At 48.5% G+C, this 25,371-nt stretch overlaps 1 protein-coding gene across 4 annotated transcripts in view; it reads left to right on the top strand.

The window, feature by feature from the left end:
- The window catches only part of LOC119399599 (uncharacterized), a 137,440-nt gene that overhangs the window by 85,671 nt on the left and 26,398 nt on the right, over positions 1-25,371 (top strand). For 2 of the 4 annotated variants that reach the window (XM_037666404.2, XM_037666402.2), the window contains exons 5-6: positions 16,784-16,810; positions 18,427-18,453. In XM_037666404.2, the coding sequence (XP_037522332.1) occupies positions 16,784-16,810; positions 18,427-18,453 (54 nt within the window). The remainder of the gene's footprint in view (positions 1-16,783; positions 16,811-18,426; positions 18,454-25,371) is intronic. The other 2 variants (XM_037666405.2, XM_037666403.2) reach the window with 1 other exon arrangement.

Raw genomic sequence — 25,371 nt, 5'->3', positions numbered from 1 at the left:
TAAACGGCTGCCTTTTGGCGTAAGTTCTGCACCGGCCGTGTTTCAGAGACGGATGGACGCGCTTCTGAGCGATATTCCAGGAGTACAGGTGTATCTGGATGATATTATCGTCGCGGAAAAGCGAAGTGACATGTCACGGCTCCGGAAAGTCCTCCAGAGATTGCGAGAATATGGTCTACGGTTGCACAAAGAAAAATGCAAATTTCGTCAAGGCGAGGTCACCTTTCTCGGCCATCGTATCGACGCTAAAGGACTGCGGCCAAAAGACGAGAACATCAAGGCCGTTCGCGAAGCCCCAGAGCCCACTTCGGTGAGTGAGCTCAAAGCATTTTTAGGTCTTGTGAACTATTACGGCAAATTCTTGCCGAGCCTGGCGACCGTGCTCGCTCCGCTATACGCCCTTCTCGCCAAAGGTGCCAAGTGGCAGTGGAAGCAGGAACACAAAGAATCTTTTCGGAAAGTTAAGGAGGCAATGGAGGACTCCCAGTTTTTGGCCCATTTTGATCCTGATAAGCCGTTGAGGCTGGAGTGTGATGCGTCACCAGTAGGTATCGGAGCCGTTTTGTCTCACCGTGTCAATGGCGTTGATTACCCTATTGGTTTCCGCTCCAGGAAGCTTACAAGGGCAGAATGTAATTACTCGCAGTTGGAAAAAGAGGCTCTGGCACTCGTGTTCGGGGTTGCCCGATTCAAGGACTACTTGTACGGACATGAGTTTGTCCTGGTGACTGACCACAAACCACTTACTGGTTTATTAAATCCAAAAAAGGCGATACCCCCGATGGCAGCCGCCCGAATTCAGCGTTGGGCCTTGTTTCTCGCTAATTACAGCTATACGGTGCAGTATCGTAAAGGCAGTGACCATTCAAACGCAGGTGCCCTCAGCCGATTGCCACTGCCTGGTTCAGAGCCACGAGAAGGCCATTCCGACGAACGGGAGTACGTTTTGTTCGCCCAAGCGATGGAGGAAACGGCGATATGCGCCCGAGAGGTGAAAGAAATGACTGATCGAGACACCACTCTCCAGCAGGTCAAAGAATGGATTTTTGCGGGATGGCCGGTGTTTCGATCCCAGAATCACGAGCAGTACCGGCCGTACTTCAACAGAAGGATGGAACTGACAGTAAGTGACAATTTGGTGTACTGGGGTCATCGCATTGTTTTACCCTTTGCGGCAAGAAGACGCTCACTAAGCCTGCTGCATGAAACTCATCCTGGTATGGTTTCGATGAAGAGTATCGCCAGAACGCTATTTTGGTACCCGGGACTAGACTCTGACATTGAACGACTGGTGAAATCATGCTCTGTTTGTGCACAGGCTTCCGCGATGCCACCTGCCCAGGTACCTGCGACATGGCCAGCGACCGGGGAAGGTTGGAGCCGTCTGCACGCTGATTTTGCAGGTCCGGTGGACGGACACATGGTCTTGGTCATCGTAGACTCGGAAACGAAATGGATCGAAGCGGTGCCAATGAAGATTGCCACGTCTGAAACCACGGTCAGAGCCCTGAGGTCAATATTTGCACGGTTTGGGCTTCCAAAAACGTTCGTATCTCACAATGGACCTCAGTTTGTGAGCGGTCTGTTTCGCGAGTTCTTGGCCCGTAACAAGGTGCAGCAACTAACAACAGCCCCCTATCATCCCCAATCTAATGGGTTAGCCGAGAGAGCGGTGCGCACGCTCAAGGAAGAACTAAAGAAAAATCCGGGCAAGGACTTGATAACGCGGTTGGATCGGTTTTTGTGCAGGTACCGCCGAACACCCGGGCAGGATGGCAAGTCACCGGCTGAACGTTTGCTGGGTTACCAGATTAGGACAAAGATAGACAGCATTAAGCCGAAAGAAAAGTATGCTGATGGTTTGCCAGCAGGAGCTACGAGAAAAATTAATGCAGGAGAACCGGTGTGGATGCGCACTTTTGGAAGAAGTCGAAAGTGGATTCCAGGAGTAGTGCACGACCAAAAAGGTTCCAGGATGGTCACCGTGGATTGTGCTCAAGGACAGCACCGACGGCATCTAGATCAGCTACGACGTCGAGCTGAATCGGTGGACAGTGACCCTGGCCAGAAAAACAAGCAGGAGCCAGTCGAAGAGACTGGGGAAAAGGTGCAAGACAGCCCAGAAGAAACAGCGGCGGAATCGCCACCAACGCTCGTGCGAAGATCGACCCGGCCACGGAAACCACCTGAACGTTATGGCTTTTAAAGGGGGAGAGATGACGTGTAAGCGGTATGCAGTCTTATCGATGCACGTCACTGCCACGTCACATGCGTTTCGTATAAAAGCAAGCTGCTCAATAAATCGTCGTTCTTGTTTCGTTATCTGCCTTCCGTGTAGTATCTCGACAGCGACGTAACACTTTTGTTTCACATTTTTATGTAACTATTCCGTTGCACGCGTAGCCGCCGCATTGCGCAAGCCGCGCCCTAATGTATGGGAAGCCTACAGATTATCTCAGAATCTTCTTATAGGCGTGAGCGCGCAAACGCGAACACTTGAGATTATTCTCGAAGTAACGCAGCCACCTGCGGCAAGGCTCGAATGTTCGGTACCGCATATATAAAATGCCGGCACGCCTTGCCGCGGTTCAGTTTATCGACGGCCGACGCTCTGTTCACCGCTATCAGTGTACAGTGTGTATTGCCGTAGTTTTTCTTTCCGTTACCCGGCCACAAGTTCGGCCAAATAAAAAGTTTTTTTCTTGGACATGCCGACTGCTGCCTTCGTCGACGTCACGAACGCCTGACATCTAAAGTGCGTTGGCGGGCTAATTGGTTGTTCATGCTTAGTTTCTACAGCGCGACTGGACGCGGACGGAGAAGGAACACGCAAACACACACACAGCGTGTTCCTTCTCCGTCCGCGTCCAGTCGCGCTGTAGAAACTAAGCCTGACATCTGGTGGAGTTGCTGCTTCCTTGATGTTCCGGACACCTACGAAAAGCCGGGAACCAAGCCCATAGCGTGAAGAAGACATAGAAGTCCTCGTGCAACAGCGAGCTAACCGCAGGCCACAAGGGTTGCAACCCGATACGGACTGCTACCCGAGAAGCGAGAAACCACGTTGACGAACACAACAGCGACGATGACCACCGCTGTGTCACCCGCGACAATAGTGATGCAGCAACCCAGGGAGCCGCCGACTTTCCGCGCATCATCGATTGAAGACCCAGAAAACTGACTGGAGAGGTACGACTGAGTCACCAGCTTCAACTGGGACTCCGAGAACAAACTGCGTCACGTCTACTTCTACCTGGAAGACGCGGCGAGGACGTGGTTTGAGAACCGAGAATCCACGCTACAAACATGGGATCTCTTTCGGACGACGTTCCCAAGCACGTTCACTAGCGTGGTCCGCAAGGAACGGGCCGCAGCTATGCTGGAGACCTGTGTGCAGCTGCCCATTCAAAAGATTGCCATCTACACGGAAGAGAACAATCGCCTGTTTCGACACGCCGACCCAAGTATGCCCGAAGAGAAGAAAATCAAGCCCCTCATGCGAGGTGTTAAACAAGAACTCTTCGCTGGATTGATAAGGAACCCGCCGAAGACGGTCGCTAAATTTGCTTCGGAAGCTTCGACAATCGAGAAATCGCTTCAGATGCGAACGCGGCAATACAACCGCAGCTTCTTGGCCACAAGCTACGCCGGCGTTCAAGCGCTAGGGTCTGCCGACCTGCGTGAGACAGTCCGAGCAATCGTGCAAGAAAAGCCGCCAAAAATTCTACCTTCATCGCAACCTCAAGTGGAATCCATCGCCGACGTCATCCGCCAGGAGATCCAGCAATCACTGGGCGCCCCTCAGCTATCAGAGCCGCAGCCGCAAGCTATGAGCTATGCTGCTGCAGTCCGCCGTCATGCTCCTCCTCCACGCCCAATACAAGACGCCACACCACCGTAGTACCGTCGCCAGACGCCGCCGCCGCCACCGACGCTCTACCGTCTGCCTGTCGGCCAACGCTGCGCCCCTAGGAAGAGCGACGTTTGACGCGCCCCTGACCACCGCCCGCTCTGCTATCACCGCGGTGAAGCCGGCCATACCTACCGTAGTTGCCAATTAATACCGCCAGAAGGGATTACGTGGCTTCGCCGTCAACGCGCCGTGCCAGAGCGAGGTGAACGACGACGCGACATTGCCGACTACCTCGCAAGAGCGCGCGTGGCATTGCCCACTACGTCACCCACTACGTAAAAACTTGCCGAGACTGTTAGCGACGGAAGACACCGCCGACAAGGCCAGCCGGACTTCGTCAGCCGATCGAGCCACCTCACCGGCCGTTCCAGTAAATTCGGATGGACTTACTGGGGCCACTCCCGACGTCGACTTCCGGAAACAAATCGATCGTCGTAGCTACCGACTACCTCACCCGCTACGCCGAGACAAGGGCCCTGCCCAAAGGCAGTGCCGCCGAGGTAGCCAGCGCTTCGTTGAGAACATCGTCCTGCCTCATGGCGCCCCAGAGGTCCTCTGTACTGACAGAAATACGGCGTTTACTGCCGACCTAACTCAGGCAATATTCAGATACAGCCAAACAAGGCACCGCCGGACCACAGCGTACCACCCACGGACTAATGTCCTCACCGAGCTTCTAAATAAGACCATCGCAGGCATGCTGGTCATGTACGTCGACGTCGAACACAAGACGTGGGATGCCATCTCTCCGTACATGACCTTCGCATACAACACGGCCGCGCAACAAACGACGCAGATGACGCCATACAAGTTGATATCGGAAGGGACCAGGCAACGACGCTCGATGCCATGCTACCCAGCGTCACCGACGAAGAAAACCTCGAAGTGACTGTCTACGCATCAGAAATGAGCAGACGACCAACAGCCGCCTTCTAATCTTCGACGACGCTTCGTGGAATACCAGCCCGGTGACCATATTTGGGCCTGGACGCCCATACGCCGACGTGGACTTAGTCAAAAGCTTCTGTGGCGATACTTCCGGCCACACAAGGTTCTTCGACGTCTCGGCGCTCTAGACTACGAGATCATCCCAGACGGCATCACAGACTTTCAGCGGCGCCGCACACGACCTGTAGTCGTCCATCTCATGCCCCGTAAACCGTTTTATACGCGGTAACGAACCTTAGAACAGCTATTTCTTTTGTCATTGTATATTATTTGTGCATGCACTCTCTCCCCCTTCCATGCTCTGTTACGAGCATCGAGACGATGCTTTTTCAGAGAGGGGCAATGCCATGCATGCTTATTTTTGTCATTTTTATGTAACTATTCTGTTGCACGCATAGCCGCCGCCTTGCACAAGTGGCGCCCTAATGTATGGGAACCTTCCAGATTATCTTATCTTCTTATAGGCGTGAGCGCGCGAACGCGCACAGTTTAGATTATTCTCGAACTAATGAACGCGGCCCCCTGCAATAAGGCTCGAATATTCGATGCCGCATCTATAAAATGCCGGCGCGTAAATGCCGACGCGCATCCCGGCCACAAGTTCGGCCGAATGAAAAGTTTTATCTTGGACCTGTCGACTGCTGCCTTCGTTAACGTCACGAACAGGTGACAGTATTATAAGCATTGCAACACAACAAAATACCTTAGCTTATAATCTTGACATTTTTAGCACTTTTCTTTGCTCTTTTTCTGATCTCTGGCGTTGAGTAACTTTCTTTTTTTTCTGCATCATTATACCGCTGTATATCGGAGTTTCTTACTTTTTTGTGTTACAATAATACAACCTACATCCACAACTTCTTCACAGGAGGGACAGCAATGATATGCCTAGGAAGCATTCGGTCAGAAAAATTCGTGATGCCCAATAAAGAAACTCCTCGAGGAGCAATACTATCCCCTTTACTTTTCAACTTAGGTATGTTGAAAACAATAGAACAAATACCAGACCTAGGGTCCACCATATATGCAGACGATATTACACTATGGACGTCTAAAGGCTCGCTCGGAAACAATGAATGGGCACTACAACAGGCCGCTGACGCCGTGTTCACCTTTGCTCGGCAGAGGTGTCTGCATTGTGTAACCGAGAAATCCGCATTCGTATACTGCTGCTACGCAATGGAAACGAAATGATGGAGTTTTCGTTAACGGCTTCTGAATACAGGAGGTACCCAAACCTAGGATACAGGGCTTCTGTTTACAGCAGAACGGGCGGGCCACCCATACGATACGGGCTCTACGAACCCAACAACCTAGCGAAAATTATACTGATCAACACTTCTTGCGCAAAATTTTCTCAGACAACGGACGAAACAGACACGGACGGGCGCAAACTTCCAACTGATTTTATTATCAACAAGTGACATATATATATAGACAAATATGACTATGACAAAACAAAAACACCAATGGCACAGGTGTGCACTGTGTCAGCGCGCATCAGCTACTCCCTCCCCCAAATGTAATGTTCCTTCCAAGAAGGCCATTCTTCTGTGTCAACATTTGGGGGAGGGAGTAGCTGATGCGCGCTGACACACTGCACACCTGTGCCATTGGTGTTTTTGTTTTGTCATAGTCATATTTGTGTATATATATATATATATATGTCACTTGTTGATAATAAAATCAGTTGGAAGTTTGCGCCCGTCCGTGTCTGTTTCGTCCGTTGTCTGAGAAAGTTTTGTGCAAGAAGTGTTGATCATGGAGTACCAACTAGCTCGAACCCACACCTTGGAAAATTATACGTCTACTTACGTATCATCAACAAGGAATGAAAGAGACAGACATCATCACGCTGGTGCAAGCCTTAATTATAAGCAGAGTCACCTATAGTCTTCTTTATCGATCATTAAACAACACTGAAGAATCGCAGTCTATGTATTTATTTTAGCACTGCGGCCGCAATCCAAGCCAAGTCAATTCATCAAAGAGAAAGAAAATTTATTTACAGAAAGGCAGAGAGGTCGGCCTGAGCTAGTTTGCTCTGGCCTGCTACTCTACACTGGGGAGGGGGGACAGGGGAGCGAAAGAGTGATGAATTACGATGGTAAGGTAGGGAGATGAGAATATAGTTCGTGACGCTGGGGCAAATCTAAAGACGTGCATCCAGTCCAGTGGCTTGTAAGAAGGCTACGACTGCTTCTATGACCACACTTGTGCTGCTGACGTCAGGCCAGGGACCTAACACAACCTCATCGGTTAAAGGCCTACTATGATACTGCCCAATCGATGAGATCAGTTTTTGTCATCCTCGTGCGTACGCTGGACAGGCGCAAAATATATGTTGAAGTGTCTCTGGTATCCGACAATGACCACATTCGGGACCTGTGTCACTGCAGCCGATCAAGTGGGCATAGCGTCTTGTGAATGCCACACCAAGACGAATGCGGTGAATGATGCATGTCATATTTCGCTTCAGCTTGTGAGGCATACGAAACTTCATTTCTGAGTCCCATTTATGAAGCCGCTTGTGCCGGCGTTCTGGTTTGTTCCAGTGCTCCGAAGTGTAGGTGCGCATTACTTGCCGAAGTAAGGCGTTAGTGTCTGCTCGCGAAAACGCAATGCACACTTCCGGGGCATTATGTAAAGCTGTTTAGCTTCGGCGTCAGCCTTTTCATTCCCCATCACGCCACAGTGAGCAGGTATCCACTGGAATGCTACATGATGTCCATTTTTCATAGCATTGCCAAGAATCTCAGCAATTTCTATCGATAAGGTATAATACGGGCCTTGTATCATGATGCAATCGATGGTTTGGAGAGCAGCTTTGGCATCACAGAATATCGTCCATCTTCGAGCGGGCTCTGCGGAAATGAATCGTATTGCTTCCCGAATAGCAACAAGTTCCGCAGCAGTTGAAGTGGTCTTGTGATCCAACTTGAAACTTCTAGCGACGGTCATTTGCGGAATGACAAAGGCTGCGGCGGAAGCACGTGAGGTGGCAGATCCATCAGTGTATACGTGTGCCGCACCGCCATACATTGTATAAATGTGCAGGAGGGTAAGTTGCTTTAGGCCGATAGATGGTACCAGGACAATATATGCACGCCTTCACAGAGCAGCACATGTGAGACATCCTGACAACAATACAGTTCCACGGTACGACCAGCGCGGAGAGCCGCATGGTGTAGCGCACGAGTTGAAGCAGAATAAATCGAAGACGGCGCCGCAAGCAGCGCCACTGAACGCCTTTTAGGATGCGTGGGGAAAAAAAGGCCAAAAAATTACTCTCTGACGCAACCGAAAGGTGCCTCAAGTGCGTGAAATGCAATTTCAAGTTATACATGTTTGCTTTTAAGCAAAATGAGTCTACTTGCGAGGATTTCTTGTCCTACCAGTCGATTGAACCACATCGCCGTTGGGTGACGCTAGCGGTCATTCTTTAACGATTTTCAACATCACATTGAAAATATAATTCATTTTTTATGGGGCAAAAGCATGCTCGTTGCCGCCGACGTGACGAATGATCTTCTCATTTTCACCACAATCAGAAAAAGTTTTCCGAGCGGTAGACAGCCCCTTTAAGAAAGGGCACTCAGGCCCGTATTCACAAACCAGCCTTATCTTAACGCTATAAGGCGGCCGTTCGTAAGGAAGCAAAAAGGGTAAGGATAAGAAAAGGTCTCAGTGCGTTTCGTAACCTTGCCTTATTCGGTTTTAAGGCGGCCTTACAGAAGGTGGCTTTGTCGTCATAAGGGACCAGCATGGGAGCGAGGCTATGCACTTTTACTGGCTCATTGTTGATTTATTAGCCAGAAAAGAAAAGCTGTGTGCTTCTCCAAACAGTAAGAAAAATGCAGGGACGCATACGCGTGCACGTTTCGCTAAGAACACGCCTCGTCTTGCCGCACCGTTTGCTCATTTTCCTTGCTAACCTTTTACCATTGACATAGCAACCGGTGGCTCGCGTGGACGCGCCGCCACATGCGGAGACAGACGCGCCGGTCCACGAAGCACTGATTTCTACGAGGGCGCCGACAGGCGCGTGAAGTTGCGAGCGGTTTTTCTCCGTCTGCCTGCGTGTGTGCGTGTGTGGCTCTTGGCGTGGGTCCTACATACGCTTCGATTGAGTGCGGCAGAAACGCGAAAATTAAATTTCACCGAAGATCCAGCGCTTGTAATCGGCTTGAAAGTGTCACATTGTGATAGCACGCGGTGTTAGTGAATGACAACACGAGAAAGCGCGAGCAGCTCAAAGTAGCAAGAGCGACGTGCGCACCGAGCACCGAGCAGCGGCCACGTGAGTGCAAAAATGGGTAAAAAATATCCCCTTCTGCAGTGAAACACATCGGCTTCCGCGCCATACCCTGACTGACATTTTTCACACGTTTAATAATGCGGGGAAGTATGGCTAGGGTATGTCCCTCAAGTCAGCGTTAACAATTTGAGAAGTACGTGCCCCGTAAAAACAGAGCACCGCCAGCAGAAGCGTTGGCACGAGAAAACCGACGTAGTGGGGGCTCGTTTTCAGCGGCAAGCTCGGGGACATAAAGTGCTCGCTTCGATAAGTGGAATCTGCTGAGCAACAACACACCATCGCTGAACTATTCCATGGAATTTTGATTGTTGCTGAACACTCGCAGCGTTAATTTCACATATATGAACGACGATCGCGTGCGTCACCTTTTCTTTAATGACTTTGTAAAGCTTCTTGCGTAATCAGCCATAGGGCACCGCATAAGTGGCGCCTTAAGGTGCCTGCCGGGCTACCTTATCGAACGCCACCTAATCACATCGATAAGGTTAAGGAAAGGTTGAATTGAGGCTTAAGGTTTGCTTATGAAACGCGTTAAGGTGCCGAAAAGGAAAGGAGGGCGAAAGATGAGGATAAGGTTGGTTTGTGAATACGGGCCTCAGTCTTCCCCGAAGCGCATCAACAGAAAAATTACTTGCGCTGGGCATTCACAATGTCTACACTGAACTCGCTGCGGCGGCTATGATAACAAAGCGCGAGCTACTCACTTGGCCCGCAGCGGGGAGAGACATATTATAGAGGATTGAAATTCCATCCTACCCACAGCACGTGGGAAAGCAGCTTGATTCTTCGGACAAGAACCACTTATACGTGGCCCCCAGAGCGCTACGAGGGGAGATGTAGGGCTAGCACAGCGTGGCTCCGAGCACCAATGCGCCGCCTGAACAGGGAGAACTTCTATTATGTGGACATCGCTTTCTACAGGCTACCAAATTTTCAAAACAAGCTTAATGACCACCAAAGCTTTGTCGCGGTGGCGCTTAACACTGCGAAACAGTGAATGCGCTCTCCTTTATAGAGTCCTCAGTGTTGGAGGCGGATAGCAGGGCTGTCGCGCTGGCCATAAATACAGGCGAGTGTAGAGAACACGACGGTACCATCGTCACGGACTCTCAGGCAGCCTGTTTTCTATTGCTAGGCAGAATTTCTATAGAATGCCGCGGAGTAATGAAACACCACCGCTTCCATAACGAATGTATGATCTTCTGGCGCCGGGCCCACCAAGGGTTGGAGCGAAATGAGAAAGCGAACGCCGTGGCTAGCGCACTAGCTTTCCGATCAGCGACTCTGATCACCTAAGCAGAGTTCCAAATCACAACACCTTACGAAAATTGCAACCCTACAATTGCAAAAGACCTGCTTGCCCATCAGCGTTTACCTGACACGTGTAAACCCCTCCTTACCAACACCTAACAGAAAAGAAGGCCATCAATTCGATAAAAACTCAAACTGTAGTTTATCCCCACTTAAAAATTTTGCACGTCTTGTTCCCGACGTGCTCTCCAGGTACGTGCCCCTGGTGCGGAGGGAGTCCTACACTGCATCACATTACATGTGGCTGCTCAAAGCATGCGCCACACCTGAAACATACAGAAATGAAACCAACGCAGCAGTGGCAGGCGCGACTGTCCAGCTCTGACCTGGCCGACCATCAAGGCTGATCGACTAGGTAGAACAGGCGGCTAAAGCCAGTGGGGTCTTCAACTAGGGCTCCTCCTATAATAATATAATTGTTGAGGTTTAACATCCCAAAAGGACGAATTGATTATGAGGACCGCCGTAGTGGACGGCTCCGGAAATTTTGACCATCTGGCGTTCTTTAATTTGCACCTATATCTAAGTACACGGACCTTAGACATTCTCGCCTCTATCGAGAATGCGGCCGCCGCGGCCGGGCTTTGATCCCATTACCTGCGGGTCAGCAGTCGAGCACGATAACCACCACACCACCGTGACGGCTAACTAGGGCTCCTCGCTTTCAAATAACTTCTGTTCAATTAAAAGTTTTTTTGTGCTGTTCTTAAGCCTACAGCTGTCCATGGGCTATTTTCGGAAATTGGTGTATGGAAATGAATTACCGAAATAATTAACCCTACATTTCCGGAGAGGCGCCCAAAGCACTCCATAGGCGAAACACATGAACGTCACTATGGAGGTCGTATAGGAGGGAAGAGAACGACTGGTTTCAGTATCACACGTGCCGAACCTCTCCAACGCGTGGTATTACAACCCAGCCTAGAAGCAAAGCGATGCTAAAGTGTTTTTGCTCTCTACATGCACCCAGCATCTATAACACAGTGTACGGAGCAAATAACATGTTATTTGACAGCTAATCACACAATCTCTACGGTTGTAAATATGCCTAAGATGATTTTATTGGCAATATGTAAACGAAAATTCACGCATGAGAAAATGTTAGGAAGTGTTCTATAAAAATGTCGCACTTTTGTTGAAAATTTTGCCGCACTTACGAAGAAGCCTTGTGGTTGTTCAGGTTGCGAAAATATACTGTGCATTGTAGCAGTTGCGCCAGCATAGCGCCGACTATTACTGATAGGTTCACGAGGGCACCTCATATTGGTATTGTAAGACAATATGTTGTCTCTCATATGGGGATCCGCGTACGCTTTATTCAACAAACGTTGTTACTGGGCGCATAGCTGGGAAAGCCTTCTTCATGGGGCAAGATGGCACATACTTGTAGCTACAGGGGAAAATACAGAACAGAGATCACATAAGCGAGAAACACCGATGTGTTTAAAGTTATTTCAGTTTCGCTGCTCCCAAGCGGCGCCCGCTCTCCGAAGTGGTCGTGCCGGCCGTCGCGAGAACTGGTGGTGCTGCAATGCCAATTTGATTCATGTCTCACGCGTCGCCTGCTGCAGCAGCAATGTGGCCCAATGTACTCCCCCTGTCGCCAGCCGTCAAAGCCGAGATTCACCATTCAGACATTTTCATTAGCCTCAACTGCTTCGGAAAGCAAAGTTTTCACAACCCTTGCCCCGTAAACACTACAGTATTGCCAAATTCTAGCTATAGTAATGGTGTAGGTTTCACAAGTCTAGCTTCCCAACGAAAGTCTCGGACGAATATTCACATTCCGTCAAGCAGGGTGTTCGCTTGCTTTAATAATAGGCTTTCGTAATACGAAGGAGTTATTCTCACTAAATAATGCCTCTAAATTAAGATGTATTGATCTAAATCTTGATGAGTTAACTGCACTAAAAGGGAAAAAAATTCGAGAATTCAGGATCTTTCTGCCACACAACGAAGCCCACAGCGCCCTCGTGCATAACGCCAAGACGACTCGTAGGCGAAAGCAATCTGCAGCTTTTCATTAAAACCTTTCTCTCTATCTCTCTCTATCTCTGAGGTGATTGCGTCGTTCGCACTTTCTAGACGAGCTGTGCGAGCGAAGCCTGACGAAGGTGGAGCATGGGTAAAGCCAAGGAAGTGAGAGGGAAGCCTAGTGAGAGGGAGCCTAGGTGATCTGTGACGTCATGATGACGTGATATGTTGGCGTTATCACGTGGTGATTTTTTGCATCACTCATGTTGGCACCAACGGTCAATTACCGCATTTAACGTTGCATCTGAGCCTTTCGCCTTAGTAATCGCGGTCTACCACGCGTTATTTTCTTTAATTGTCGCCGCGCACCCAATACCCCAGGTCGCGAAAAGCTTAAGGCTATCAGCGTGACATAGCACTATTAATAGGGAACCCAAGCTCAAGTTCGGGCGCTCGACGACCGCACCGCAGTGACGCGCGGCCGAACTGCCCTATGCTTTACTAGGGATAGACGAGACGGTGAAAGTGGTTTGTCGCCGGATTTCGATGTGGCGGAGGCACGGACATGTGCAGGCACACGCTCCTCATTCAGCCCGGAGCACCGCGGCGTCGCGGCCCTAGAATCCCCCGCACCGTAGAGGAAGCCGGGTTGAATAGTTAAGAACTACGTACTTTAATACATGCGTGTGATGACAATAAATTAGTTTGTTTCTGTAGATTATAATTATGAAAAGCAAATGTTCTGCAACTTCATGTAAGCGCCACGGTGACTTGAGAACTGCAGTGTTAAAACAGCGGAGCTGTTTAAGTTCGAGGTAAGACCGCGCGGAGTAAACAAAAAACTATCATCATGATCGGCCTCTACCTTGTAGAGCGTTGCTCGGCCGGCGAGCTCTCTTCGTCCCCTTCTTCGACTTCTTAGGACCTTGCTAATTAATGTTCACTGGTAATTATGACCTCACTATTTGAGGACATTTTATGAGAGACCATGCTGGTCAATATCTTGTTAAATAGGATCATGCTGATTACGACCATGCTTGTTATGGTCTTGTTATTTAAGAAGCTGCTAATTAAGAACGCACTAATTGTTTGCTCACTTCACGACGACACTTCTCCAAGCAATATAGTTCTACGCTCCCATAGCCAAGCCTCGCAATGCCTAGCCAAGCCTTTTATGAGAAGCCAGCGTTTTCTTCGTTCTGAGCCCGAACGGCGCACGGCTGATTACACGTTGCCGATAAAAAAAAATTGCCACTTATATTTTCAACAATCTCCCGCATTCCGACAAAGACACAAAGCCTGCGTGTGCGAAGACGAACAACCGTCCTTGGGCCGCCTGCTCGCAATATTCAATTCACCGATGGCTAAGCGGTCGGTCAACGTTTCGAGGGTCGGTCAACGTTTCAAACATCGACAAAGTAGCGTCCATCGACTCTGTAACGACCCACTGAAACGGTGTATCTCCGGGCTCTGCTTTAAGCGCAGCACTTTTTGTGGTAAAAATGAAGGGCATGACGTAAGTGAACAGGTCGGGTATCTAACACGGACGCATTCCCAGTACTTTGATTATCTGTAGATTGCGTGTCACGCGCTTCAAAACCTAATGCACAAACGGCACATTCAAGTCACGCTCAGCAATCTAACACAACAGGCTGACAAAATGGCTTCCATTATTCCTTGGGAAGAATGTTGCTGACGTATATTCTCAGAAAACAGACAATATGGACCGCATCGTTACTAAGCAGAATACATAGTGTATAAAATTTATAGAAATATTTTAGCATCATTTTGTAACGTGTCGCTCAGTAAAAAAAGTTACGCCAAAGTCACCTACTCGCCGCATGCTTCGCATAACATCGACTCCCACGGTACGTGGGATCTGCCCAATTTTGCCTCCTCATGCTTAAATTGATGAAATATCATTGCCAGTGGAAAAAGACCACAATTTTTAGAAGTTGTATTTGACAAGAAACTTCACTTTCTTACACATGGTAACGCTCTAAATTTCAAAGCAATAGGACACTCAACGTCGTAAATATCCTCTCCCGAGAAGCACTGGGTCGATGACCGTAAGCGCTTCCTGCACATGCACCGTTCATTGCTAATTAGGAATTTAACGGTGATGGTGTAGTTAAGGTTCATCCAGGAAGCCTCCAGACTCCGTGCATAACAAAGAGATACGCTTGGCGACCAGTGCCTACAGGACTTCGGCGATTCCCATCTTCCTCACAGCAGCTGACCGCAACGCTTGCCTATGTCCTCAGAATTCGCTCATCACCACACCACATATGCCATAACAAGATCGCATGATGCGACAAACGACTCTACAAGACGAATGAACTAAATACACTAAGACCACTTGTACACAGGTTTAAAGAAAACTGTCACAAGTGTAATGTCCCTACTGATGGGCTTTCTGCTATTAAAAGGAAAACAGCACTACTTCCTTAGAACGACCTTAAAAAATTTTTTACCTCTCAATTACACATTTTAAAATTAAGGTAAGCAACTAGACGCGTCTTGAAGAAACGTACAACAATTACGCAGAATTGCACGCCCATGACTTTAAGACTGCAACTTGCGTCGGTAGCAGTGAGGTTCGTGTTGCGTCGGAACGCACAACGAGGTTCCGACAGTTTCTATCAGTTTTTACAGCTGAGTGGCATGCCCTGAGGATGAGAGTTAATAATGATCCAAGTGGAAAATACGAGAATTCAGTAACGAAATCAATCACCAGTAACGACCTCAGTACAAACACATCATTGGCAACAATTTAATATACTATGACCCATAAGTAAGGTCAAAATATATGCTTCTGCTGGTTCCCAGGTCACGTTGGGATAAACGGGCATGCAGGGGCGGATTAGTGTGCAGCAGCAGCAAAGGACCTGAGTATTTCAAAAATAAATGTACCTGCTAGAGATGGTATCCAAGCTGTTTGTAGAGAGCTAACCCTTAAATGGCAACGTAAACGGCAGTCGATAGACACTTCATATAAATAAGCCATTCCCCAATCAACATAGGTCCTGTCGCCATAAACAAAGTTTCATCGAAAGTAATCCTTCGTCCTCTCTCAATAACTCACACGCACACAACCAATAAACACTTAGCGAGAGAGCAGGAAAACCCAAAATGTCATAAATGCCATGAACCACAAACAATGATGCACATTTCAGTTATGTACCCGTATTTGGAAGCCTATTGACGAGAACGCCTCCGCTTACAACATACGTTACTCATCCAACTTCACCCGTTGTTCATTATACAAAATGATGCATTGATGCCCCTGAGTGATGTGCCCAATTTTTGGACGACACTTATCTCTATAGTCTTAATGTGATCACTTCACGTACATCCCACATCCATAGAATATTCTCGTTATGGTAATGTGTGTGTGTGTGTGTGTGTGTGTGTGTGTGTGTGTGTGTGTGTGTGTGTGTGTGTGTGTGTGTGTGTGTGTGTGTGTTTCTGTGCTTGTGTGTTTGTGTAACTCATTCAGCGTCATAGTCCTTGAGCCTCTCTACAGCCATGCTACATTCTATTCGCCGTCGTTAACGGAACATTCATATTCATTGCGCTTGGGATAAAAGTATAGTTTAGAAGATGGCGCGTTGATGCCTCTTACTGACGTAATAATTTAAATGGTTTGCTTAGTCAAAACAAAACTAATCATTAAATATGTGTGTACGCTGCGACAAGGGATATTATATGACCGTGTGGCCGGCGCGCATAGACTTAGTTGCTCTAGCGCCAGTGAGTCCAACATAACTAACCAACCGACCTTTCGTAATGGCCTGCTCCGGCTCACTTCATATTCATTTAGGACTGATACAAGCACAGTGCGATTTATTGCAGTAGCCTTCTGGTTAATTTTTGAACTGGGCAACACTAGAAATCTGCACGTACTCATAGGTCCTTGTATGTTGCCCCATGCTGCTTTAACTGTACCTTCCAAATGGTTGCGACGTATGACCAATATTCCTCAGTTGTTGATGTTTTCGGTAGCACAGTCCCTGTGTTTAGTTAGGCAACATAGCACGTTTCTGAAATTATTTTGTGTTCTAGCCTTTCATAAACTTTTCTCTGATCCTTGAAAGAAATACACATTTACTTTCATTTAGGTTATACTTCGCACATATCTTGCATGCATATTAACCCATGTGTATTTATGCGCACTTTTTACGAAAGCCGAGCAATAATATTCAATACACCGATACAACAGTACATGCTTCTCGTGGCTCTTTATTTACTCTTATTTTTAGTGCTTAATGGTTACCCTCATTTTAGTGCCTAATGTGTTGTTAACATTTCTTTTTCAGCATAGTCAAGAATTCCGTCATGCAAGAGTGCGTGAGTTTATAAACGTGTGTTGTATTAGTTTGCAGCATTTAGTGTCATGAGAAATATCTCCTCAGAAGAGGGTCCCCGCTCAATATCGCTCTCTTTCCCTCATTTATATCTGCTGTCGTTCACCATCGCACACGAGAATAAGTCAAGCGTCTATTCAATTACTGAATAGTATACAACAAATGTTACTCACACCCCTCAGGCTAAAAAGGAGGCTTACTTAGCGCTATTCCAAATGTTATTCAAGTGACCCGAAAGAGTCAAGTCGAGAGGCATTTCAATGAGACGCATTGCACTGAGCGCGTCCACTTATAAAAATAACACTTAGTAGAAATAAACAAGGAAACTGGCGAAACCGAACCATAGAGCAGGGGAGTAAAGCCGCAAAACAAATTTCGAAAATGTAAGCTTCCGTAACTTAGAACAACGCCTTGAAGTTCGCTATAAGAAAGGTTCGTATAATAGGTTCGTAAGAGTGAAGAACACAGACGTCTGAAAGAAATCTGACAGAGTTAAGAAAGGTGTCAATAAAATGTCGATATGAATAACGCAGATGTATAGTATATAAAGTTCACTTTATAATGCTCATTATGGTTAGGTGTAGCCTTGTCAGCGTTCAGGAAGATGAAAACTGCATGTAATTCGTGAATTCTCATTATAACCTCACATATCACATTTGCATGAATTCAAGAAATCAATGCATTAGAGTGGACATGAAGAGTTTAACGTCTTCAAACTGCAGTAAGCGACATGTAGACTTGAGGACATTAGACAGTCGATCTCACGTTCCCTCTCATAAAGCATGAATGTGGTACAACATTGTTATTTCCTATGATTTTGTTTTACTTGCTAATCGTGGTTACACGGTTATCTTTAAGTGCATTACGCGCCTTCACATTCCTGAAATTTCTTGAACGACGCCGATTGTTTACCGATCGAAACTTCTGTAATCACATTTTCACGCGAGATATTAGAATAGCACGGAATACATACTCGAGCATATGCGCCCTAAGCAATTGGAATGCAATGTCCGATGAGCCATTCAAAGGTAACCGATGCACTTTACCCTAAGATTCAGTTTTGACAATCTAAATCTGTGCTCACGGCTAACGTTGTATCTATGGCTTTAATTTGTATGTTCTTTTTTGCGTTACAGACACAAGTTCACTTAAGCAACATTTCACTTCCTAATTCGCAGTACCTACAGGGCTTGCTACTTCATTGTCTCGAAAAAACAAGTTATCAACAAAATCTTTACAGATCGCGGTTTTTTATTGTCCAGTACGAAAGGCGGAATTTTTTATTTGTAGTTCGAGCAATTATAAACACCGCATTCTTGAAATGCTAACAAATAATAGTGATAATTGTGGAGTTTTACGTCCCAAAACTACGATATGATTATGACGGACGCATTAAAGGGCTCCAGAAATTTTGACTATCTGGTGTTCTTCAATGTGAACCTAAATCTGAGTAAAGGTGGCTCTAGCATTTTGACTCAATGGAAATGCGGCCGGGATTCGATCCCGCGACCTTCGGGTCAAATGTCGAGCGCCGTAACGGCTAGACCACTGCGGCGGGTTCAATATTAACAAAGCCCTGCAATGATGTCTTTCAGGACTGGCAAGAAAGCATTGGTAAAAAAGTACGTAAGATTTATTTCAGCTTTATTTTCACAGTGCGCGCAAAAAAAGGATACCTTCGATTTGCAAAATCTTGGAATTTCTGTTGTAAAAGTACCACTCTAGTAAAGTAAATAAAGATAAATTGGAAAGCCTGTACTGTACTTTCCATGCGGTCAAACATCACAGAAATGGTCCAATCAGGAGGTTGTGATCGGAGAAGACGTGCAATATTTTTCTCATTTGCGATAATAAGTGAATATAAAGAAAGGATGCTTCTTAGAATGGTTTATCAACCGAATGCGCACTCACCTCCGACGGTGCGGAGCGTATTGAAACCTCTTTTTTGTGGTGATTTGCAGCATTCGTAATGCATTGCCCATCCATGCCATTTACGTTCCCTATGGGAAATGAACGAGGTGCAGGAGCGTTTGTAATCTTGGGATTTATTATTCTAAGAAATGTAAGCCAGTTCCACCCCAACTGAAAGCTGCTCGAACTGCGGAGCATTGATTGGTGCATTTCCCTTTTGTTTATGCTGTGTTTATTTGCTCTTTTGCACTTGTTTCTGTTAAGGCGGAACGTTGTGCTAGGTGGTATCGAGAATATTAGGTCATGATTAGTAGCCAAACCATTGCGGACCATCGTAGGAGGTTCTCATGTCACCCGTACTACGAAAAACTACAGTGCTGCGCAGCTTCGCAACGCTGGGGGAGAGGGAAATTCATGAAGCTCTCATCATTAAAAAAGAAGCTGACGAGTGTGTAGCAGTCCCTCGCTGGCTCTTTGTGACAAGGTGTTTGGATATCTGCGATGAAATTGATACTACAGGCATTTCAATCTATTTTTTTAGTTTAATAGGACTCTTGTGCGTATGCGGTCACCAATTTGTGTCTATATACTTGAATGCTGTAAGTAATAAAGTTTAGTTGAAGTCTAACGTGGCCCCCTTTTTCTTCTTCTTCTTGTCCCCGTTTCTTTTTTCGCTAGTAATCATGACCCATTATGCTCGTTTCTGTTTTTCCGTGTGAAAATGTGACATTTTGTATCCTTTTTTTGTTCTCTCCTTAAGATTATTTGATTTGTTTTACGATTACCTATTTTCTGTTCTATGGTCTCCTTGTAACACGAAAGTGTTTTATGCCGGGGTCCAGCAATACTTCTGTGACGCATTTTCGTCACGAAAATGACGTCGAAAAAATGCACACGATGAGATGGCAGATAAAAATTTAAAAAAAAATATTGCAGTGGCTTAGCTCGGCTATGCCGCAAAATACGTAGCGTTAGCAAAGATTCAGCTGATTATTCTTAGCTTTCCATATTGTCTAGGATTATTAGCCTTCTTCTGTTCATTCTTCGTACGCTGAACCGCTAATTGGCAGGCAACTACTTCGGGATCCGGTGAGATAAGCTTCTCGCCTCTTCTGCGCCGTTGAACAGCATTTGCGCTGTCCCTCTCCATGGCGTTATAGAAGACAGAGAGACTGACGTCCCCTTCGGTGACGGTTTATTCATCGAACTTCACTTCTTTTTTCTCTCGCGGCGCTGTCCACGTCCGTGCCCACGCGCTCTGCCGCGCATCGTCCTCTTCAGTTTTCATCACACTCCCGCGGCCGCGTTGCCTGAGTGCGCCTCCAGGAGGTAGAGTCGCTGCACGGGACGTCGGACTTGCTGACCGTTCGACAGAAGTATCAGGAAGGAACGCGCAATACCGTCTTTTCCCGGAAATGCCTTGATGACACGACCCGTCTTCCATGTGAGGGGCGGTGTATTTATATCCTCCACCAGGACAAGATCGTCAGGTTTTACGCTGGGGGAAGGCGTAGGCTTGCTGTGGTGAGCAGCGCGTAGGAACAGAAGATATTCCCTTTTCCACCGCTTCCACAGGTTCCGGAGTAGATGTTCCTGATGCCGCGCTCTTCGTCGAAGGTCGGTCGCAGCGGCCTTGAGGGCAAGGTTTTCTCGTTCTGTTGGCAGAGTGACTAGACGCTTGCCAACTAAGAAGTGCGATGGTGTCAGTACGTCTGTGGACGTGACGTCATCCTCTAGGTACGTGAGCGGACGACAGTTAACTGCCGCTTCGACTTCCGCTAGCACGGTGAGCAGCTCGTTGTACCGCAAGCTGCTCCGTCCGAGGCAACGCTTGAGTGCTTCCTTAATAGTGCGAATGACGCGTTCCCAAAAGCCGCCCCACCACGGTGCGCATTCAACTATAAAGCGCCACTTGATTCTGTGAGAGCTGGCATAGTCCTGAACGTCGTCTTCGAAGAGCGAGCACAACTGCTTGGCACTGCAGCGAAATGCTTTCGCATTGTCAGAGTACACGATCGCAGGTATTCCACGTCGTGCAGCAAAGCGCTTGAAAGCGAGTAAAAATGCTCGCGTTGTCAAATCTGTTGTCAGCTCCAGGTGTACTGCTCTTGTCACAGCGCAAGAAAAGACAACGATGTACACCTTTTCCGTCGAGGCTAATTCATCACGGCAATAGAGTGGCCCACAGAAATCAATTCCCACCACCTCAAACGGAGTTGCCTCATGAATTCTTTCCTTTGGCAGGGGTGCTACCGGTGCAGCTTCGGGAAGTAGGCAGCGTCGTCGGCATGGTAAACACGCTTTTAGAACGCGCTTCACTGTACGGCGCCCCTTGATGATCCAAAAGCGCTCCCGAAGGTCTAGGAGGGTGAGCTGAATTCCACCATGCAGGAGCCGTTTGTGCGTTGCGTCAACCAAGAGATGGGTGAATCGGTGATCAGCAGGAAGCAAGATCGGATGCTTCAGCTTCTCGTGGTCATCAAGCTGCTGTAGCCTGCCTCCTAGGCGAAGTACTTTGTCACTGTCGAGAAACGGTTGTAAGGCCAGCACACTGGATATCTTGGGAACTTGTTGTCCTGCTTCCAGGGCCATAATTTCGCTTGCGAATGCGGTACGTTGGACCAACCTCAACCAATACATCTCTGCCTCGTTCAACTCTGAAGCCGTCAATGGTCCTGCTGAAGATGGCTTCTTCGACGAAGCGTTCCGGCGGAACCTCATGATCCAAGCAGTAACTCGGAGTAATCGAGATAGGCGTTCGTAGTTAGCAACTTCAAGCAGAGGCTCACAGGGTGGTGCAGAGGGTACGACTACTGTGTTGGGGCAAACTGATGTCACTTCAATGGTCTCGCTATGAATAGCATATGGTGAAAGAGTCGACGAAATCTTCGAAGGCCATTGCAAATGATGCTGCGACAACCACGAAGGACCGGTCCACCACAGCGCCTTGCGCGTCAATGTCTCGGCTGCGACTCCACGGGTGAGCAAATCCGCCGGATTATCGTTGCTGGCGCAGTGCCTCCACGAATATCCCGAGGTAAGACGTTGGATTTCGAGAACACGGTTTCTCACGAAAGTCTCCCATCGTTTAGCTTCAGCCGCAATCCATTGTATGGCTATCGACGAGTCGCTCCAAAAGAAACCCTGACAGCTGGCTGTTTCCGTAATTCCTAGTAAGTAGTTCCACAGCCTGGCAGCCAGCAAGCACGCAAGCAGCTCTAGACGTGGCAGCGAGGTAGTCTTGAGCGGCGCGACCCTGCTCTTGCTCAAGAGCAGTTGAACCTTGAACGTTCCTTCTTTGGTCTTGTGACGCGTGTAGACAGCTACACCGTATGCCAGTGGGCTTGCATCACAGAACAGGTGAAGATCAAATGGTGGAACCTGCCGAGGAGTCGAACAAACAGTGCAGCGTGGAATGCGCAGCGAGGCGAGCGTTGGTAATTCAGAGGTCCAACTCTCCCACTGCCTGTCAATGTCTTTCGGTAAAGGATCGTCCCACGGCGAGTTCATTCGCCACAGTTGTTGGAACAACAATTTCGCTCTGATGACGAACGGAGCAATGAGGCCTAACGGATCGTAAAGTCTAGCGAATGACTGCAGAATGGTGCGTTTCGTGGCTGAGTGTGCAGAGACATACGCGGAAACGGCCTGCGGGCTGATCACGATGTCGTCATTCTTGCGGTCCCATACTAAGCCGAGCAACTTTGTTGTTTCTCTGGTTTCTCCAATGCTATCGATAGAAGTGTTGTCCTGGAGAAATTGACGACCAAGAACGCGTGAATTGGAGCACCACTTTCTCAGCTCCATACTTGCGTCTGCTAAAATATTCAGTGCAGCACACTAGAGTTCGAGAGCTTCTTCGTCGGTGGAAGCTCCTATGACGAGGTCGTCTACGTAGAATGCTTTCTGTAGGCGTGTAGCTAGTACTGGCTCAGTCCTTTTCCACGTGTCGAAGTGATGCTGCAAAGTAGCAGCCAGAAGGAAAGGGCTTGATGACGCTCCAAAGGGCACTCGAGTCATTCGCCATTCGACGATGGAAGGTGGTTTCCCTTCTTCGTCAGTGATTCGGTTGACCCATAGAAAGCGGAGAGCGTCGCGGTCTTCTTGACGGATGGAAATTTGCAGGAAAGCCTTCCGGATGTCCGCAGTCAAAATAATTGGGTTCATTCTGAACTGTACCAGGAGTTGCAAGAGCTCGGCACCAAGTTTGACTCCCTTGTCTAAGATATCGTTGAGCGATGACTCGCCGCGTTCGTGTGAAGATGCGTCGAACACTACCCGGACCTTTGTAGTGATAGCATCTCGACGGACGACGGCATGGTGAGGAAGGTAGTAAACGGTCGCTCCTGGCTCTGAAGAGGTGTCGACACGTTCGGCGTGACCTTCTGTGAAGTACTCCCGGATGGTGCGGTCATACTCCTCCAACAGCGCCCGCTGTCCTTCGAAGCGCTGAAGTTGGCGTTTAAGTCGGGTTTCCGCGACACTTCGGTTTGTGCTAGTCAATCGTCCCTGGTGCTTTATCATGAGAGGAACCACATACCGACCGGCTTCTTTGTGCACGCACTGTGTGAACAGATTCAATGATGCTTGATCCAAAGTGCCGACATCTTCCGAAGGGTCGGTGATTCCTATCGCATCGAGTCGCCACATCTCGGTCGGGTCAACCATACAAGGTGTAGCTTGGCTATGGCGCTCACACGCAAGGAATAGAGCCGATGTGCTGTAGTTCCCGTGATGCAATTCTTTAGCAGTTTCGACTTGATAAATGCCTTGCACCAGCCAACCAAAGATCGTCTCAACGGCGCATAGGTCACTACTCAGGCGTTCGATTCTTCCCGTTACTATACGCCGATAGTTGTCCGATCCAATGATGACACTGATGGTTTGGGTCGGTCGGTCACCTAGCTGCTGTTCATCGGCAACAAGCATGTTGCGCTCGCGCAGTTGCACCAGAAGATCTTGTCCGATAGCTGGCGTCCTCACTTTGCAGACTTCTGGCACTTCAAGAGCATCTACCGTGATGCCGTGCGTATCGAAACGACTCTGCAGCTTGAGTTGCACGGTTCGGTACCTGTAAGTTCGGGAACGTTTGGAGCTGCCAAATGTTAGCAGAGACAGGTCTTCTGTGCCGACGGAAGGTAGGTCGAGTCTGGTGGACAAGTCGCGTCTTATAAATGTTCTTTGGCTGCCGGTGTCAAGCAGTATACGAACCAGCACGGAATTGTGCCTTCCCGATGCCCATACCGTGGCCGTTTGCATGAGAACAGCTGGAGATGGCGACGTAGAACTGCTTGCGGGAGCAGTGGTAGTGACTGGCACGCTGTCGGTTTTCGTTGTGTCCCTTCTGTCGGCATTCGGGTGGTTGTAGGGTTTCCATATTGCGCAAAGTGCGGTAAGATGATGGTTTGCGCAATGCTTGCACTTGAGCCACGCTGCGTTGCGGCAATTTCGTGCGACGTGTCCCTCTCTGGCACATCTGAAGCAGCAGTTCTTCTCGATTAGTCGCCGCCGAATTTCGTCGGCTGACATGATAGTCTGACAGTCCTTCACAGTGTGGTCACGGTGGCCACACAGTACGCAGCAGGCATGGCTGTTGTTTGCAGATCCTGCGGCCAGCGCTAATGCTGACGGTACCGGCGGTTGTAAGCGAGGATGTCTTTGCTCCTGTGCCACGAGGCTAGATTTTCGTAGGCTCCTCGAACGAGAGCTCTCTTCTCTGCTCTCGATCTGTATCTGCAGAAACTTCATCACGTCACGCACCTCTTCTTGCCGTGACCTTGGAGTAGCCCCGTCGTTCGCTTCGGTCTCCTTCATGCGTTGCCGGTAGAGAATGGCGATGTCTTCGGGGAGAGCTCGCATAAGCACTCGGTGAAGAATAACAGCGTACTCCGATGCTTGAACTCCGAGGCTATCCAGGCAGCTGGTGTGAAATCGTACTTCTTCGTATAGTTCCCGCAGCTGCGATAGATTGGACGAATGATCCACAGTACCGATTGCAAGCAAGCTATCAATGTGTTCGTCTACAAGAGCGGTATGACGGCCGAACCTTTCTTTGAGCACTTTGACTGCCACCGCGTAATTCGCTTGCTCCAGGCGCACACCCTCGATCGCACGTTTCGCAGCTCCGGTTACGTAAGATCGCAAATAAGAAAACTTTTCAATGTCCGACAGCTCGCATTTGTTGTGGATCGTGGCCTCAAAATGTTCCCAGAATCCCTGCCACTCGCGAAGTTCCCCGGAGAAAACGGGTACCTGTAATTTCGGCAAGGCAACTCGTAGCTGTGATCGGTTACTTGCTTGAGCGGAGACTTCTTGGGGCCTGGTTTCGGTAGCGACGCCAGGTGCAGCACCGTCCGCGGGCCTGGCAGCTGACTTGAGAAGGTAGCGGACACGGCTCATAGTGTTGCGGATCTTGTCGTGATAGTCGAGAGCCATTGTCACTTCCTCATCATACTCGGCGCCGTCGGTTGTGATATCAGCAATCTTTTGGTTGAGATCTGCAAGCGTCGTGTCTTTGTCCTGGAGGTCATCCAAGATGACTTGCAGATCGGTCGGAGAAGGATTCTCCGCTTGCAAAGCTTCGGTGGCGGACGTGATGAGCTTTGTAGCGGCGGCTCGAATGACTCCTC

This window comes from Rhipicephalus sanguineus, chromosome 7 (assembly GCF_013339695.2).
Source record: "Rhipicephalus sanguineus isolate Rsan-2018 chromosome 7, BIME_Rsan_1.4, whole genome shotgun sequence".
Taxonomy (NCBI): domain Eukaryota; kingdom Metazoa; phylum Arthropoda; class Arachnida; order Ixodida; family Ixodidae; genus Rhipicephalus; species Rhipicephalus sanguineus.
The sequence above is the reverse complement of the archived record's forward strand: the minus strand, read 5'-3'. Positions and strand labels throughout refer to the sequence as shown.